General features: G+C 42.8%; 1 protein-coding gene across 1 annotated transcript in view; it reads right to left on the reverse strand.

Moving 5' to 3' along the window:
• Positions 1-795: 795 nt before the first annotated feature.
• The window catches only part of LOC131267109 (tyrosine-protein kinase Dnt-like), a 67,022-nt gene continuing 47,645 nt past the window's right edge, over positions 796-20,172 (reverse strand). The window contains exons 2-6 of the mRNA XM_058269885.1: positions 2,367-2,733; positions 1,536-2,291; positions 1,235-1,454; positions 1,091-1,167; positions 796-1,016 (exon numbers count right to left, since the gene is read on the reverse strand). Coding sequence (XP_058125868.1) covers positions 905-1,016; positions 1,091-1,167; positions 1,235-1,454; positions 1,536-2,291; positions 2,367-2,733 — 1,532 coding nt within the window. The 3' untranslated portion in view covers positions 796-904. The remainder of the gene's footprint in view (positions 1,017-1,090; positions 1,168-1,234; positions 1,455-1,535; positions 2,292-2,366; positions 2,734-20,172) is intronic.

Below are 20,172 nucleotides of genomic sequence, written 5' to 3' on the forward strand. Positions count from 1 at the left end.
CATTGCTGCGGTTGATGCGAAACGGCTGGTAAATAATGCAAGAATAAAGCAGTTCCACGGGGTGTGTGTGTGTGTTTTTTACCTTTTCCTTCACCGGGCGCCAAGCGGAAATAACATGGTTTTTGGAAAGTGGTTGTGATGTTTTAGTGCGTACTAAATGCACTTCTTTGGACTATCTTTGGTATAACCTACATTCCAAAGATAGTCACACACACACACATGGTGTGCCTTATACGACATACAGCGTTTGCCTTCTTTCTTTCAACTCCCTTCCTACCTCCAAGAATGAGGAGTAATATCTGTTTGATTTAGTGTTCATTTATTAGTTTGTGTTACCAACGCTGAAATCATCCTAAATTATTGGAATGTATTGTTATTGTATCATTGGCATGCGATTGACGGAACACGATTGGATTTTGCTTTTACCAGCTAACTACACTTTTGATCATATGTTTTAAGGATTCTAACGATGGTTTAATACGAAAAGTTGCATATCATATTTACATTCAAACTTATAGACAACCACTTAGGAACATTTCGATTTGATACTGATAAATAACAAAAACAACAAAAATTTACTTCCTATTCAGTTTAACATTATTAAATACATCTTAAATGCTAAACAAGGCACATCTTTCAAGGGATTAGTTATGTACTTCACCAATTTTATAATATAACCTCCGCAGTCTTGTTTTGTGATCATTCGTGAAGCATTTTCAATAGCGTCAATAAGGATAACTTAATTATGAACGTAGGTCTTAGCATTGATTTTCTCCATCTCGTGATCTCGGATTGGGGGCGGTACTAGGACCAGTAACAACGATCATAGAGGGGGGTTCGGCGTATAATGGTGACGATGTGGCACAGGAAATATGTAGAACCGTTGACCAGAGCTGCCCAATCCCTAGACGTAGCGTGTCAGCTGTGCGTAGAAATCCTGCAGACAAATCTGCAGCTCTTCGAATGAGGGCCGCTCCATCGGTAGCATCGTCCAGCAGTAGGCCATTATTGCGAATCTGCAGTGAGAGTAGAAAGTTAAGAGTTTTTGAAGACTGATTTAGGGGGTCATTTTGGGGAATGTGCAACTTACAGCTCATCTGGACAGTTGATTGGCTGCGCTAACCGATAGCCATCAAGCAAATAGTTTTCCATCTCAAACGGATCGACCTATGAGGGAAGAATGCAAATGCTGTAAAATCCACCTTTGAGAGGGTGTTGAGTGTAAGCAACCTACCTCTGCGTACGGCTGTCGCGCCAGGGTACACAGTTCCCACATGAGAACACCAAACGCCCATGTATCGGAAGCTTCACTGAACTGTTTATACTGGATCGACTCCAGTGCGAGCCACTTGATCGGTCGGTTTTCGCTGTCCCCAAGGCAGTAGTAGTCGCCGGGGAAAAGATCGCGTGAAAGGGAGTTATCCGCTAGCTTCACTCGCAGTTGATCGTCAATTCTGCACAATCAAGTTAGGAAAGGTAAGTGTGGTTAGAAAATTGCCCTTGGAGTTACGATCGTGATGGGTGGTAATACTTACACACAGTTACGAGCCGCAATGTCCTTGTGGATCACACCGTGGCTGTGCAGGTGTCCTAGGGCTTGTGCGAGCTGGAGTTGAATCTTGACGATCTGGATCGTGGTCAGCGTTCGGGCCACCGGTTCCTGGAGGAAGATCTTCAGGTTGCGCGAGTTCTCTGGCGCGAGGTAGAGTAGGAATGGTGCCGTATGGTCATCGATCGAGACACCCAGGACGGAGAGGATACCGGGATGTTGTGCACCGTACAAGCTCATGCCTTCGTGTAGGAGGAGCGAGACCTGGATTTGGGACGCGTGCGATCCGACGGTTTTCACCAGCACCTCCTCGCTGTCGTTGTAGCTGGCCCGGTAGACTCTTCCGAAGGTTCCTTCCTGAAGTAGGCTGGAAAGGCGCACCCGGCAGCGTTGCACGGTCAGCTCGGAAATGCGTCGCTGCAGTTCTTCTGGTTCGGCATTCGCATAGATTCGAGTGCGGGAAAGGGTTGCTATCGTGGGGACAACGTAGGATGGTGAGAGTATCGACGAGGGGGCCAATGAAGCGTGTGGTTGGAGGCACTGGAAACTGGAGGTACGGATCGGTTGAGCGTGTTGTGGCTTTCGGCGGAACAATCCCCGGGCACAGTACGCGATCAAGATGATGGTTGCCACGAAAAGAATCGCCATAATCCCGCCGATGATGAGTGTGATCAGTCCATTCTGACCGTTGGACGCGTTTTCTAGCAGGTAAGGATCCGGTTGGTTTGCATCAGGATGTTCACTGTGAAACGGGAGAAGAAAAAAGTTCAGTTTCGACGTTCAGTTGTCAAAACACCTTCCTCTTCGCACGACTTACCTCATCAAGCAGATCTTCTTCCGGCGAAACACCAATTCTGTTGCGTTTCCTGTGAGTCGATCGAGTGTCACTTCCACCGTTATGGTCACGTCAACCTCGGCCGTTTCTCGTCCACTGCAGCGCAGACCGATGGCAAACGTTTCGATATGCTCCGGGATTTCACCCTGCTGGGAGATATTCATCGAGGGCTTCGGCAGTGCGATCGGATCCGGCGAAACGATGTTGATCTGGTAAGGAAGCGGCCTTTTGGCCAGGCTCTGCCAGGTGAATGAGATCTCCTCAACTTCCGCCGGAACGGGAACCGTGAAATGAAGAGCATACTCGTTCACCTGACCCTCGCGGACGAAGTAGATTTCCGCGGAAAGGCCTTTGGAAAAGAAGAAGAAAAAAGGGTAGTGTTGTGAAACGCGAACAACCTTCTTAATAACATTGAAACGGATAATAACAATGTTCAAGTAATCCGAGAGCATGAAGATTCAACAGTATAATAAAGCCACACGAAGGAGCAGAAGAGAAATAGAACCACGGGGACAATTCGATAGTGTATTACGGAAGGTCCATAATTTAGGATTAATTTGTAAGTGGTTAAGCTCTTGCGTATTAACATTCTTTTCGATGTTTACTTTGTTTATCAAATTATTTTTATTTGTTATCTTCGCTGTTTCATGCCAATTTTAGGGCCATTTCTCTGATGCACTAAGGGACTTTGGCGTTTGTAGTGGTCACAAACAATGGTGAATCCGGTTCCGACAGGAGAAACAACAAAAAAATAAATAAAAAAGTGGAAAGATAGGACATCCAAGTGGAAATAAAAAATGGCAAAAAATTGCAAGGTAAACAAGGACGCAAAGACATTATCCATCGATTAAGCATTATAGTAGAAAACAAATATATGGGAGGGGGCAAAAAGAGGGTGTGTTTGGTGTTGGTGTTAGCATACGGTTGTGATTTGCTTTTTTTCTAGTGTTCATCGTTCTCCATTTGCGAACCGTTTCCCGTTTGCGAATTATCGCCAGAGAATTACGAAGCGTTAGTGTTATGTTGCCTAATACGACAGTAAGCTGCTTCTTCTTCTTGGCGTAACGACCTTGTTTTTGGTCATGACTGCCCCCGTTAAGGGCTTACGAGACTTTTTACCCTGTGTACGTGGATAGTCACTCCTTTCGTACAGCGGAGGGTCCGGTCTCGGTTGGGATTCGAACCCACGCCGTCGAGGTGGTGAGCCCCGGCGCTCATGGGCCGATTTTTCTAACCGGCGCTACCGCTCGGCTGTCGCGGACCCCCGCTGCTATACAGTAAGCTGCTATAAAATAAATTTTAATCAGGTCGAATTTCATCCGTCCTGACTAAACCCTTTCGCAGTGTTACAGAGGGAAATAAAGGAGGCCAAATGTTGCTACCGTGTGCAGTGTTTGCCACTAACGAAATTAATCATTACTCCAATGCACGGTTGGGAATAATGTGTGTATGTGAACGGTGGTTAATTGAAAGTTCTAACACTAAAACACACTAAAAAACGATCAATTTCACCTTCAACAGCATTTCAATTAATTGGCTACTATTTTCAAATTAAGTCAGTTTATAAAATGCGTTGTTTTGCGACAACCAAACACGATCAATGCAAAATATTCCCATCGTCGAAGCAAGACGTTTTTGTGATGGTTTTTGGCGAGTTGAGAATAAAAACACATTAGACACGGAACGTAGCGCGAGCATCATCGTCATCGTTGTTTGCAACCTCGTTGTAATCGTTTGTTTTCTTCCGGTGCTGCCCCATTTCTACCCTCAGTTTTCCACCCCGAGAAACAGCACAGAGAGATAAATCACTGTCAAAACAACGCTGGGAGAATCTAGGTGACTTCTACATTGGATCATCCCCACCGTCTTAAGCCCTCTCAGAGAGAAGTAAAAAGCTGAGACGACATTAAATGATGCATACTATCCCGTGAAGACAATTGATCCCTCCGCGGTCGCACAACAGACTTTTGGACGCCACTTTTCCACCAGGAAAATCGTTCATCTCCAATTCGCACTGTAGTAGTTGTATAGAGAGAGACCTAGAGTTAAAAAATTCTACTGGCTATTTCATTACGGCTTTTAGGAATAATTGGAATGCTTTAAATTGAAGTACGGAAGAGTCGTTTTTTGATACAAAGTTAAGTCAAGTGTAGTTTTTTACCGTTCCTCCGATTGCACCCAAAATAAAATTATTTTTATCTAACAGTTTATAAATAAACGGATTGAGCCAAGTATCGTCCAATTCACACCACACTCAACTGGATCCCTTCGTTTTCACCCTTTTCCAGTGGAAACTAATGGTGCACCCAGTTTTATAGAGGGGAAAAGAAAACAACGTAAATCTGGACCCTAGTCTGACTGGTTGATCCATCAAGCTATTAAAACTAAACTGCTGAGGAGGAAAGCTGCTGATGGAAATATAATAACAACAACCAACCAGCAAATTTAGAGAAATGAGAATATTTTACGTGCCATTGATAAGCAAAAACAAACAATTAAAAAGTTTAGAGGGGGGATTTTAAGTGATTGAACCATTTTAATTTCATGGTTTGTCCCCGTTTTTTACTTTTATGCATCAATTTCCCAACTTATCCGATAGACAATTAAAAATAAAATACACTGAAATAACATCACGTTAAAGTAAAGAAGGAAAAACAAAGCAGGCGATATTATAAATCAAAAATTATTTCGTCCGACAGGTACTGGCGAATGAAATATGAGTAGAGCGTTTCGTCTGTAAATTGGAAAGAATACTCATGAAAGTTGAGTAATCCCCTCAAGAGATTTTCAAACATCCGTGTAAAACTGACACCGTTAGAGAACCATGAAACATGTAGAATGCTCTGTGGAAAAGAACATCTCCTTCATTAATTGCAGAACACATAACATATACAACTTACTGCTTGATTTAATTCATACAAATCTCAAGTTCAGTAATTTCAAGACTTCGAAAGCAAATGTATTTGCGTGTAGCTTGGTTAGAAATATATTATTTTTAAAATGCTAGTTAATTGTTGCTAATATTAGATGCGCGGGTTCGAATCTCAACCGAGGGCAGACCTTACCCCGTGTACGAGAGGACTGTCTATCCACGTATACCAAGAAAAAGAAGGAATAGATTAGATGAATCAAACATGTTTTGTCAAACTAAAGAAGATGCAATTGTAAAAAGGACAAATGCAACAAAAATCGTTTGTTTGTTTTTTTTCCTCGCTTCCTGTCTGAGCAGACCGGCTCTATATAACCTTTCTCGGATTGTGTTCAGTGAAACCCTTTTCCGGTTTCAAAGTTCCCGGTGCTTTTTCAATGATAATCTGACCACACGCTGCTTGAAATCGTCGTTATGATTGGGTGTGAATTCGTGTGCTTTTAATTGCGCGTTTCTTTTCTTGCCGGACACCATTTGTACTAAACAAACGAGGTGTTGGAGACTTGTAAGGGTTTCGAAAGGAAAATGCACTTACAGTCAAGAAGATGGAGGAAAATGAGGATAAGAGTTTTCTTAGTGGGGAAACGGACAATACGCGGTTCCCAGGGTGATGACAATCTGGCGGAACGGAAAGTTTTATTTCGCTTTTCTGTCTTCGTGTAAACTCGTGAACGTGAGAAAGGATTAACTCCAACTTCTGAGAGGTGCGAAGTACGCTATCTTTGCGTGAAAATGGCATGATTGTTTTTTGAGAATCGGTAAGTGAAATCTATCAAATTGCCGCCGTTTGCTGCATTTTTTATTGTAGTCATGCACTTACTGTTTTTCTCTTGTCGGAAACGTAGGATTGAACGCCAGTAGGATTGAATTTCAATTCTATTCTCGGTAACCTACATACTACTCTCGTACACACACGCACGCCATCATACAGGTCAACAACAAAGAGGTTCCGCAATGCCAGGTGGACGATTGTAAACGGGCCTTCGTCCTGTTTGACGACGTTCTAAATATTTTTCAATATTTCAATACAGTGTAATACCCCAACAGTAAAAATAAAAAAATATACAGAAACGGTTCAGGACAGAAATTGAAAGAAAAAAAAAATGATCGCCGAACCATTGCGTAGGCAATGAAATGAAAAGGCATTGAAAAAGCAGGAAAAAAGATCAAAGATTAATAGAACAATAGAAATTCAGGAAGCATGGCAGAACCAACAATATACGCATTAAAGCAAGTAAAATGGTGTCACGTTTCGGTGACATAAAATAAATTGTTCCATTCTTTCAAGGAAATTCGGGCAAATAGTTTAAAACCATTCAAAAAGAACGAGGGAACACAATAAAAAAGGAGAGCACGAAAGAAAATTCAAGAAATAAAATAATCATGAACAAAGACCTCGTTGTGAGGCTTTGGATTCAAAGAATTTATGGTTTGTGTGTAGCTTTTAACACGTTACTAGACGATATATTTTCTTTTTTATTCTTTTGTTTCTGTTTCGCGTTTTATCGACACCTTGTGGAATGAATATAAAATGTCGTGTTCCAGTTCTTGCCCGTTTAATAATTTTTAAGGTTTACTTATCAAAGTATGATTGTTGGAAACGTTTCGGTCCAACGAAGCTGATCGAACAGAAACATCACCGCGATGGCGATGTATTTTAGATATGTATAAAAAGGATCGAAGGACGCGCTTTCGACCTCTTTGCAAGACGGAACAGTGGAACAATTTTTGGCGTACCGAACAAACATTAACAAAACATAATAAAGTTAGTTTAGAACAGCTGATTGCCTTTCATTTAATTTCGTATGGAAACAATCTGTTTTTAACGATGATATTTTGTATTTACAAAAATATTACTCATGATAAGCTTTGACGGTTTCCGATTCTCCGAAGAAGGCACAGACAATCATCAACCAACAGTTGGGATAAGGTTTCTATTATGTCCTGTAAACTCCACCTCTTTTCCCTTAGAAAAACAGTCAAGAAATTGTCACCTATTATTTCTGTACCACAGGACGTCTGAAGAATACCAGATGGCGGTTACTACAGAAAAATAATGGATTTCATGCTAATTTATAATTTAAAAATATTCCTTTCGAAGCAAAAAACTATCATCTGCTTTCCCATTCCTTGCGTTTCTTCTACCCGTTAACAACCGATGTTATCTTCACGATTGAGGTCTTGCGTTTTGTATAATTAACAGATCTTCACGCAAATTCACTTCCAAAAGCAAAACGCAGCACGCATTTTCTTCTTCTTCTTCTTCTTCTTGGTGTAACGACCTCTTGATCATGCCTGCCCGTTAAGGGCTTACGAGACCCTGTTGTACGTGGATAGTCAGTCCTCTCGTACAGGGGAGGGTCCGATCTCGGTTGGGATTCGAACCCACGCCGTCGAGGTGGCGAGGCCCGGCGCTCATGGGCCGATTTTTCTAACCGGCGCTACCGCTCGGCTGTCGCGGACCCCCAGCAGAATATAGAGCACATAAATTACACAAATTACGATTACTGTACGAGAGGACTGACTATCCACGTACAACAAGGAAACAAGTCTCGTAAGCCCTTAACGGGGGCAGGCATGACCAAGAGGTCGTTACGCCAAGAAGAAGAAGAAGAAATTACACAAATTATGGGAGAAGTGACACCCGATTTGAATTTATGGCGCGATTTATGTTCGCTGATTTCTAACTCTAATGGTAACGCACATCGCATATTATGGAAAATTGTGTTATTTTAAAAAACTTCGATCGAGTGTATAGATGATCCCCAAAATTGAGTAGAGATTTATGACCATTACTCGGGCGGCCAATAAGCCTCTCGCGCGGAAATAACTGTTAGAAAGAATCGCGTCTTCTTCCGGGAGCGCTGTTGTTGCCAAATCAACATAAGGACGGCGATTCTAGGGACCCGGTGGTGACCGGTAATCTGATTAATTTAATGAGTTGGAAACGAGAATGCGGAAAGGCTCTGAGGCGACCATAAGGTCCCCCTATTTCTGTTCGATCTTACGTTCTCTCGTTGTTCCCTTAAGTTCGACGTAAAAGCGGCACGTCCGGGCGTTCAGAGGCAATAAATTAGCGTTCCGCTGGGTGTTTTAGTTCTTTAGCTGATTCGACGAGCTCTTTTTAAAGGCCGTCTACTTCTAGCTCGGCGATCTAACCTAATTGATTGTCGGAATCTGGCGGAATTAGACTTTTTTGTCTAGTGTCTTCATCAGCTGGCAGTTGGTTTAAGTAACAGGGCCAAAAACTAAATCTGCATGACGTTCTTCAACCCACGTTGTTGTTCGTCGTCGATAAGGTAGATTGAAGGTGTCTATGCAATGGTAATGCTTTACGTTTTTCACGTCGACCCGACACAAGATGACCAAAACGTCGATGTAGTCTCCCAGGCATATAGAACGATGCGTGAACTAGATGAGCGATTCTTTGAAGAATGGAATGTGGCGCTTGCGGAAGAATTTCGAATGTGGTCGATTAAAAGGCAATAGATGAATTCCGGTGCGTTTCATGAGACTGTAAGGAATATTTATATTTCTTCCCTGCTCTCTTATGTTTATTTTAATGGTTGCTATAGACTTTTATGTTTTGCGTCGGTGGAGACGACGATGGGTATGTAAGCAACATCGTTCATGGAATAGTTAGAAAAAGAGAGTATAACACATGCAAAAACTTTCCAAGATGCTTGCAATGGCATGTTCTAATGTTCTTTTTGATATTAAACTACACGTAGTCAAACTGTACATAGGGAACGTGTAAAATGCTTTTCAACCAGACTGATGGTACTGTGTCGTCTTCATGATGGAAATTATTGCTGGTTGTTTGTTTTGGTACGTGAAACAATTTATTATCCTTGGCTCGGGAGTGGTAGGATTATTTGATTTATTTACGAGGATTAAAGGAAGGCTTTGCTGTCAAATACCTCATTGCCATGGCAGACTAGAAGGCAGATTGCACGACGTTCACTTCAACTAGTCGAGACTTCTCAAACTGCTCTTCCTACTATCATAAAATGATACCCTTAAGGTAACGCAATCTCTGCTTCTTGGAAGTATCATTTGCAGTTTGGATCCCCTATCAAACGAAGGTCCATTAGAGAAGAATAGTAATCATTGCTACCGGATAGCAAAGCTCCGAGTTGCTGTGTGTTCGTTTAAATCTCGTGTCCTTCGTTTATCGAAGTTGGGCTGGTAAACGATAAGTAATAGGTACAGAATGGAAGCTTTTACCGAAAGCAGTCCGGACCCGGACCTAAGACTTTACGAGGAGTAGGCGATCCTGGTACTACGATAGATTGATAGAAATGAAGTTTACTTATGCCGTTGGACGCATCTACAGCAACTATACGGTAATTTTTCCGGTAGTTTCTGTATCATTATACCATGCATTTGGCTCACTCTCGCTCTCTCTTCGGAAAACGGGAGGCCCTCGTCCTGGTTGATGTCATTAATTTAAATTACTGACACAATGCGACGGTGCGAGCTACCATCATCGACTCCTGGTGCCGTTACTTATTCCTGGGTGCAGGGATATACCCCTTTATCACTGCCAACCACCGGTCCAACTTTCGGCATGTTGATAAAACTCCATCAAACAACGATGAGGACGGCGACATCGGTGGCCACTCCTAACCACACTTTGTTGTTTGCCTCTTCTCTTGCTCGCTCTAGTTTACTTCCACCCAGAATTTCTCTCGGCGTTACACTCCATCCGACGAGATTGCGGGATGAAACGTTCCCGGACATTGTCGTGCACACGGTAGGAAGTGATTTATGGACACAGAAGACATCCACTCACAACTCCGAGGCAGTGTCTGTCAAATGGCCGAGAGGTAGTTGTGTCTACTTCCGCTAATGGCAAGTTACGGAGCTGGTATTGCTGCCTTTGGAAGGCTACGAAGCGATCGAAAAATTCTGTGCAGTGGCAATGCCCGGGTTGGTGGAAATATTTATTCACCGATGTTGCATCATTAATCAAGTGATCAGGTGGCGGACGGCTTGGTAAGGTATCTCCAGTGTGTCCTGGATCGATATGTTCTTTTTGTCCTACGCTGTTGTTCGATTCCCTTCCTTTATCCGGTGATGAGCATCGGCCAACCAGTTCAGTGGTGCTCACACTTCGGTAAACCACCGTCTAATAGTTTTCCAAAATCCACTCCACTCTTCCAGTGAGCGTTTTTTATCCGGTCGATTGGCACGTGGTTTGTGGATTCCGATGGATTTTCGTCAAGAGTATCAATACTCTTCTTTCCGTCCATATGGAGGCGACGGAATGGAAAGGTTTTCAACGTGAACTCCGTTTTAGATATGCCAAATGCCGAACGCAAGAGAGCCTTGTGGAGGTAAAATGTGTTGAAAACAGAAACGATACGGTTCCTAACTCGGATCGCAACAGGTTTAGCTGCAATGTGGCGCTCTTGCACTGAGTGCAATTCATTTCGAGTTGGTAAACCGTGGATTGCTTTAGCTAGTCTTTTTATGAGGTATTCACCAAGAACTTTCCGACAAATTGTGATACCTTCCAAAAATCATTTTGGAGAATGCGATCCTTCTCATTCGTTAAAAAGATAACAGTTTTGAAAGATGTAACGAATGAAAAAAGTCACATGGGTTAAAACCGTTTGCTGCAGTTACAATTGACGGACGCACCATTTTACCCTCCTTTATGGATTTCACCATTTTAATTTTTTTTCCTCTGTTTGCCAGTTGTCCAACTGGAACAAGGGGGATAAACAAAGCAACGAGGAAAGTGACAAGTGAAAAACGGAATCCACTACAACCGACAAACCAATATTTTGCATTGGACCTTTGATTGACGTTAGGAGGGTTTTGTAAATTGTTATTTCATAACCACAGCAACCCATTCACGTGGCTTGGATTCTGCACGCAGCTTCAAGCATCAGCTAGGATGCGTCTATGTTGCTGCAGTTCACCCGTTGGCATAAGCATTGAATCGCGTCGCATCTGTGGTTGATTTTATTCTTGCTTTCCTAGGTTCAGTTGTTCATTCGTGTGACATGTTTTCTTTACTTCATTCTCTTGTTTTTCCCCTAGACTTCGGATATGTTGTGAATGAACAACACTTTTGTCGGGTTTCATATCGGTTGATTGCAATCTATCCGAGACGAACCCTAACAAAAATCGAATCGTCTACGTTCGTCCTCTTGCTGGTGACATATGTGTCCGTCCAGGAGATCAAATATGAACATGTAACTTCAGTACACCAACGGCTTACCTATAACGAAAGTTTTTTTTTTCTTTTTTTATGTGGCACGACATCCCCTAGTGGGACAAAGCCTCTCTCCGAAGAGATTTTAGAGACGGTATATTATAGATCGGTGGTCAGCCGTTCATAATACCGGGGGGTGCCAGAGTCGAGATTCGATCCCACACCTGTGGCGTGGTGTTTCCTCGCGCTACCGCTGCGCCATGGGCACCCCCATAACGAAAGTAAAACATAAAAATATGAGCCACATCCAATAACCAGGCAGCTAAAGTTGGCAACACGAGGTACAAAAATAAAACGGTAGTAAACGGAGTAAACATGATTTCTCATTTTAGCACAGCCTTCTCCTCGGTACACGGGAACATGTTCATTGTTTATTGGAATCTTCTCCGTCGAAGTCCGAACTGCGGTCGTAGTCTGTGGTGCGTGTCAGGTGACAGCGTTGACAGGACACCAAAGTGATGTGAGCGGATGAAAACCGATACGAGTTCATTATATATATGCGTGTATCCGGACGTCAGAGTGTTAAGCCACGATTGAGCAAATGTCATTATTATTTGATACCAAGAAAATAAAAATAAGTTTAGAATTGAAAACAAAGACAAACTTTCAGAACTAACGAGGATTGAAGAGTGGACCACCGTAGAACCCGAAATGATCAATTACAAATTTCGAAATTATTGACACTGTGGTGTCAACTGTGGGGGCATTATGAACTCCACCGATAAACGGTAATGTCCTCCCTGCAACACCACGGAGAAATATAGCAACTTTCTAAACGAAACCATTTTATCTCTGAAAGAAAACCCGTACAGCTTCCTCCTGGAATAAATGCGTACGAGGAAATAAATATGGACACTTTACTATAACAGTTTTATTGCATAATTTACGAGACACGCCAGTTTGCGAGACACATAAGATGATGATGATGATTTCTTTGTTATGTGATCGCGGGATTAGGTCACTTGCAGCCAATGCGAACAGCATGCATTTCACAAAGAAAAAAGAAGTCTAATCTAGCAGCTGATACGATCTCTTTATTTGCGTTTTATTGCGCTAAAGATTAGTTTTCGATAAAGATACTCAGTCGGCATTGCAAATGAGCACACGTATTTATTCTTGCCGATTTTGTTTTCATCCCCTCGGCATCCACAAGTTTAAATTACAAGTAAAATTGTTTAAACTTCAGTGCCACAATTTTACAATCGGAGAAAAGCTCCAAAAATGCTATGGGAGAAATGGACGTTTCTTGCCCATTTCCTGTGTCCTCTTTTTTACATACCGAACGCCTTTTTCATGCACCCTTCTGGCCTTTCGCCCGAAAACAAAATGCTAGAGAGCATGGGGCGCGTCAAGTTAACACGTTGACTGCCATGTCACCCAAAAGTGGGTGACAGCAAAACTCAGTTCTAAAAAGTTTTTGACCCATGAATAAATGAAAATGCAACATAAAAATTATAGCAACATTTTATATCAATTCTCTAGGAAGCTAAGTTTTAGCTTAGCCTTCAAAAGTGGACGGTTTAATAAATGTTTAAAACAAATTAAATTAAAAAAGATTGTTCTAAAAAAGTGTGCTAAAAACGCTTGGCAGTCACGTGAACGTGTTAACAATGTGCTAAGCTAACAGTCGAGGGTACTAAAAGCGTAGAAAACCTTTTTTTACACCTTTAATGTGTGCGGCTTGTGGCGCTTGTTTCTGGAAAAAGGATCGCTGATTGTGCTGATTAAAACATCTTTTTATATAGTCCGACAGTTATTGCTCATTTAATTTAAAGCTTTATTTGAGTTTTGAATGGATTTTATTTCTTGGGATCTTGTTTGCCAATTTCAGAAAATACTCAGTTTAAAAAAATGCAAAGCTTCATAGGAAGAAAATTTGGAAAATTTTGAAATCTAGCCTACCAACCTAAATACATGCATCTTATTTTTTGAAAAGATGCATGGAACCTATCTAATTTATTTATTTATTTATTTATTTATTTATTATTGTTCAGTTATCGGGCTGTGAGCCTAAATAACGAGGTAACTTACACATATAATACATAGTTAAGACGCTATACTAAAACGACGGACCTGACGTAACTGAGATACAGACATATGGAAGTCGACGGAAAACCCTAGCTTATTGTATACACGCAAGCATTGGATCAATGGATCGTTGGCGCCAAATTCACTTACTCTATAGGGTATCCTGATTAATGTTCTGCCTCTTAAATTTCTGCTTGGTGCCACAAGTTCAATATTCTCAAGAATGAAGGGAGCATCCACTTCACCATTGAGTAATTTATGGATAAACAGACATTGAACAGTACTTCTTCTGGCTTCTAAGGTTTCAAGGCCGAACAAAAGACATCTTACGTTGTACGGGGGACGCGGCATTTGGTTAGCCCATGGAAGACGATAGTACATAACACGTGTTACTTTTTTTTGTATTTTTTCAAGACGTTCAATTTTCGTAACATGGTTAGGACACCAGACAATGCTTGCAAACTCCAGAATTGGACGAACTAGGGCACAATATAACGATTTTAAACAGTAAGGATCCTTAAAATCTGTCGCAACACGAAGAACAAAACCTAGCATTTTGGTCGCTTTGGTGATTATGGTCTGGTAGTGGCATGAAAGGTTAAGCTTAAGCGACGGCTAGACACAGCGGTATTCGCACGATTATTCCCGCCGTCCCGCGGGAATCCCGCTGGACGACGGGAAACTCCATATGAAAAAAACGGATTTCGTTCCCGCTATGTTTAAAAAACGCGAAACTACGACCCGGCGGGAACGGACGCATTTGCTTATTTGAAACGTTTCATGAAAAGTTTCATTCGCTTGCTACAACAACGTCGGTATGGGCAACGTATATGGATGCGGCCGATGTTGTTGGAGAGAAACCAAAATGCGAGTAGTCTTCGACGCAAAATTTTGGAGGAGGAACTCAACAACACCATTCATAAACTTTATATTTGATAATGACTCACAATTCCACTTTTACCTGCCGCCAATTTAGATCACGTAAACAAACTAAAACGTAAACAAAGCTTCACTTTGACAGATCGGGCGAATAAGCTCGTTCCCGCTGTATATTCTGTCGAATCTGGGCTACTTTTTCCCGTTCCCGCCACCTGGAATTCCAGGCGTGTTTAAACGGCGGTTTACTGTCTAAAATTACTCCTAAGTCACGTATCACAGTGCAACGAGGAACGCCAAGGTCAGTAATTTTGTAATCGAATATCACAGGTGTCTTTTTCCTTGCAAAGGTTATACAGTTACATTTGCTCACATTAACATACATGTCGTTTTTAGTACACCAGACAGAAAATGAGTTAAGCGCGTCTTGTAATTTTTTGCAGTCGTCAAGGCCCTGCACAGGAAGGAACATTTTCAAATCATCGGCAAACAACAGAACATTCACATTACGTACGGTGTAGGCGATATCATTAATAAATATTGAAAACAGTAACGGGCCCAGAATGCTGCCTTGGGGGACACCGGACGAGTTACAAAATGATTCGGAAAAACATGACCCTATTTTGACACAAATTTGACGATCTTGTAGGTAACTATCGAGCCAATTAACGACATTGATATGGACACCATAATTAAGCAATTTAGCAAGCAGAATACAGTGATTGACCTTGTCGAAAGCAGCACGGAAGTCAGTGTAAATAGCGTCAACTTGCTCGCCCTTGTCAATGGTGTCGTAGCAAATGCTTAAGAACGATAGCAAGTTGGTCTCAATAGAACGCTTCGGCATAAAGCCATGTTGTAGAACGGAAATAGACTGACTGAAAGCACGATGGACATGGAGGTGCATGATTTTCTCGAACAGCTTACCGCAAGCACATAACATTGAAATTCCTCGATAGTTACACACATCTATTTTGTCAGATTTTTTTGGAACGGGAAACATCCAGGACGATTTCCAAAGAAGCGGGAAGCGTTTCGACTGCAAGGATTTGTTGAACAAAACAGTCAAGACAGGTATAAGAGCAGCCTTGCAGTTTAGTAGGATTGCGCTTGGGATGGAGTCAGGCCCAGGCGCGAACGATGGCTTCAATTGAGAGAGTGCAGCACACACCTCAGCTTCAGAAAGAATAGGCAATGTTAAGTCGACTTCCTCGTTAATGCCAGTTGTAGCTGGTGTGGTGTCGTAACTGGTCGAGGAGTTGCTGGTGTAAATAGAGGCAAAGTGCTTCGCGAAAGCTTTGCAAAACTCGGCATCTCCGGTGATCGTTTTCCCTTGATAGACCAGGGAGGAAGGGAGCCGTTTGCTAGACTTCTTAGTGTTCACGAAGTGCCAAAATGCCTTGGGATTTTTTTTAAAGTTGATCTCGATTTTTCTAATATGTTCAGCATAGGCAATCCGATTGAGCTCTTTGTAAATTTTGGCAGCACGAGCAAAGTTTGTCTGGTGAAATTCGTTTCGCAAATGACGCATGGTCCGTAGTTTTCTCAAAGCTCGATTTCTTTGGCGTTTCGCACTTTGAATCGAGGAATTTGTCCATGGTGGTTTCTTGGGTTTTGAGAAACGTGGGACAAACTGGTCGAAGAAGCTGTTGATCACTCCAGTAAAGATCTTGACATTTTCGTCGATGTCATCGTCCGTTGTACCCAAGTCCCAGTTTACAACAGAGAGCGCATCGGTGAGACCAGCGAAATTCGTTCGTCTGAAGTTAAAGTCACGTTGCGTGGAAGCGCGAACTTGTGAAATGCTGCGGCACGGGATCGACAAGCTGGTAGTTAGTGCAGGATGGTGCAAGTCCGGATCGACCAAATTATCCTGGCACAAGTCAATTGGACTCAGAAGTTCGGTGGAGTCTTCATCGGCAAAAACGAGGTCTAACATGATGTTGTTGCGGTTCTGGATAGTATTCAGCTGTTGAAGACCAGCGAAATAGATGCCGTCGAGAAGAGCCTCGCACGCTGACGAAATACGGGAATGAAGAAGGTCAAGCATCGGGAGGTTATTCGGCATGTTCCATTTTAAGGAAGGTTGATTGAAGTCGCCAAAGAGGATGAGGTGATCATTTAAGAATTTGTCTCTGATGTTATGAAGAGAATTGCAGAACAGGTTTATTACGATCGAATTGGTTGTTTGGTCTGGAGGCAGGTAGAAAGAACCAATGATCACAAATGTTTCATGAACTTTTGCTCTAACCCAAAGGCACTCTATGCTTGATGAGTTGGGTGAGCACTGAGTTGAAGTGTATATTGACTTGACCGCAATGAGAACCCCACCACCTCTGCTTTTTGTACTGTTTGTGGCAGAACGGTCCATACGATATACAATATATCGGTTGGTGTCGAATAGTAGTGAGGATGGAATGCTATCATCCAGCCAAGTTTCAGTAAGAACAATCACATCCCAGTCAGTGATCGTAGAGCAGGCATAGCATTCGGTGGTTTTGGTGCGCAATCCTCTGACGTTTTGATAAAAAATATTGAAGCAGCCAAGTCGGGTCGAACTAATCAGTTTTTGTTTAAAAAAGTCGAGCCAGTGAGAGAAGTATTATGTGATGTGGTGGCCTCCATCTGGTGCTCGGGCAGACCAGAGGAATCTTGTCGTTATGCTGGTAGACTTGGTTGTGAAAGGAGCTGTTCGGGGTCATCTGAAGGACGCCAAAAGTACGGCACGTGCTGGCGGTTGTCGATAAATTCCCGGAACATTAACCCCTGTGGCCATGAGGAAGGGTCCAAAGCCTTATTGCGGAGGCTCATGGGTAGCCCGACCTTGTAGGATAGGAAGGTCAAAGTCCCTGGATCCAAACCGCGGGGGAGCAGTGGGTAAATCAAGTGATCGTCAGTATCTAAGCATTTCAGGATCAAAGCAGCAATCTTTTCCTTTGTGACCTCGGGTGCGATACGTGTTAGAAAGAGCCAACATCTGGGCTGTTTTGGCACAGCTGGCACCGTTCTAAACGATAGCGATGGGGAGGTGGTGGCAGTTCCCGTCAGGAGCTGAGGTGGAGCCGGTGGCGAGCGGTCGGCTAGTCTACGTTTAGGCGCACTCACCGGTGTGCCAGAGTGAATCGGTTCAATTCGGCTGGTCCACGCTTGTGAGTGTTGAGTTGCAGCGCGAATGGCGCCTCCGACGGAGCTCATTGGAGCAGTATTGGTGAGATTGGAAGGATTACTACTTTTATTGAACACTTCTTTCCGTAGCGACTCTATCAGCTCCGACTTAAAGGTGTTGAATCGAGCCTCCAATTGGCCCAGGAGCACAGAGAAACCACCTGGATGAATATCTCTGCACGACTTGCAGGACCAGAAAAGCTGTGAACTCGGGCGTTTTAGTTCCTTAATGATACCGGTGGCAAGCCCGGTGCACTTGTAGTGGAAGGACCTTCCACAGAAGCCAGTACACACACACTCTCCATCCGTAACGTCATCTCCGCAGGCGGAGCACACTGAGAACACAGATGCCATTATCCGGGATATCACGCACACTAAACAGAAAAGTAGCTATGGCAACCGAAGAGTATGATCGAGCACTGAACTTTAAAATGTTTGTTTTAGCACAGGACGCCGCGTAAACTTCACTATCAAGACCCAAAGTAGCAGGCGAAAACAGTCAAAGACGCACAAAAACTACAGCCATCAACAAACAACAATCAAACACGATGAAAAACGGAAAAAACCACGGAGCCAACAGAAACACATCCAATGCCAATGACAGTTGAAGCTCATGTGGAATGGAAAGCGTAAATGGAGAAACATGTTTCCCTCGGACAACCCCTAAAAATATCCTTCTCCCTATGATCAACAAGCCAGTTTAAAGCAATGCATCTGGGTCTATCAACTGTGTGTAAGTCATATGCCACGGATAACAACTATTTCAATAAGCAAAGTAGGCTTCAATAAGCAAGTAGAATTTTATAAAAAAAAGTGTGTGTAGGTTGAGTTTCTGGAAACGAAAGCAGAGCGATAGTACCATCCATCGGTAATTATTGCCTTCCTCCCCAAGTTGGCCCCATGTGGTGTTTATACAATCTACTAAGTGTCCTTGGCTTTTCTTCTGAATGTGTATGTGGCGAGGAAATGGGAAAATTCGTAATGAATTTCTTTTGTTGGTTTATTTGGTTTCCTCCTGTTTGACTTTCCATCGCCAGTGCTTTCCCGAGCTCCATAAATTGGGAGTAGACCATCAAACCAACATCCAGGATGAAGGCGGACTCAAGCGTACATTTGGCAATAGACAGGCCCTAAGACTTTTCAGGCCACCCCCAACATGGCGAGATATACACACTGACAAACACACGCATGTCAATATCAAGTGTACGGAGTGTCGTCCGTTTTCGAATCCATCGGTTTCTTCACGTGGCCTCCCGGAAGAAAGTAACGTCACGACAAAAGCTTGAAGCACTTCTCCCGGAGGCCACAGATGTGTATATAAGTAGTAACGAACAGACGGACTGACTCGGGGTCTTGGGTTCAACTTCACCCCGAATAAGAGAATAATTTATCTAACGCCTTCCTCTCCTGGAAGAGGTAAACCCAAAGACAATTAACAGACAGGTCGGGTCAAAGCTGTTTTTTGCTCCGCCATTGTTGTGACAGTTGGTTAAAAAAGTGTTTTCAAAAAATTCCAGCTTACTTGTGGGAGATCTCCGCCAAAATCTTCGCGAAATAGGTAGTTGGTAATTCTAGATCACAGTATCCATGGTTTTGCGGATAGAAACTGCTCTTCTGTGTGAAATCATGTGATATAGATCCTTTCGCTCGCTGTGATTGCCGAAATTAAGTGTGCTGGTCTGCCTTATACCCAGTCTTCCTCCAGAGCATATTTTGAACGCCTCAACTCTTTTGATGAAACATACCAAATTTACAGTTTTACCCCCCTTTCTTCGCTGTTCGTGAGAAGTAAACCAAATTTTAACCAACTGTCAAAAATTTTCCCACGGTTTTCGGCTCGTTACATGGTATGCTGCGACCTGTCTGTTGATTGTCTTTGGGTAAACCCAAACTTTTGAGCTTCAGGATGAAGCCTACTGCAATTCCTTCAAATGTGTTTTTCACGCGGCGATGAAAACCAGGTGGTTCTTGCTATCAGATTACACACAGCCAAAGGGACAACATGAGAACCAACCCCAGGAGATCTGTTCGGGGTGTGGGAAAATCGTGGTGTGGTAGTGTAATTAAACTTTTTCCCAAGTATTCTAATTACTTTTAAGCGAACCGGAAATGCGTCGAACTGGAAGACGGTGACCTCCTTCCCTAAGACTGCAGAGTAATCGTTTAAGTCCGTGAAGAAATTTGAGAAAGCTTGTGCTCTACCTAACATTCTACTTCACTTCCGAACGTAGATGGCTCGAAAAGTGGGGATGGTTTTGCAAAACTGGTTACAACAAAATAAAAACTTCGAAAGCAAGAATGTCGCATTTCCTCAATGGAAGCCGCACCAGTTTTGGGAGAAATTTACGTTGCACAAAAAACACAAGAGAACAAAAAAGAACTTGTCATATGTGATACAATTGTTTTTTTCAGATAGAAGAAGAATTGGGCCAACTCGATAAGAAGATTGTCTCTGAACGTTCACCGGGGGTAGAGGTAAGTAAAGAAAAGAAGGATTTCATGTTACCTGATGATCCGAAGGGTGGAGAATAGTTTTCATGGGGTGTCATTCATTGTGTTACCTA

This window comes from Anopheles coustani, chromosome 2, assembly GCF_943734705.1.
Source record: "Anopheles coustani chromosome 2, idAnoCousDA_361_x.2, whole genome shotgun sequence".
NCBI lineage: Eukaryota > Metazoa > Arthropoda > Insecta > Diptera > Culicidae > Anopheles > Anopheles coustani.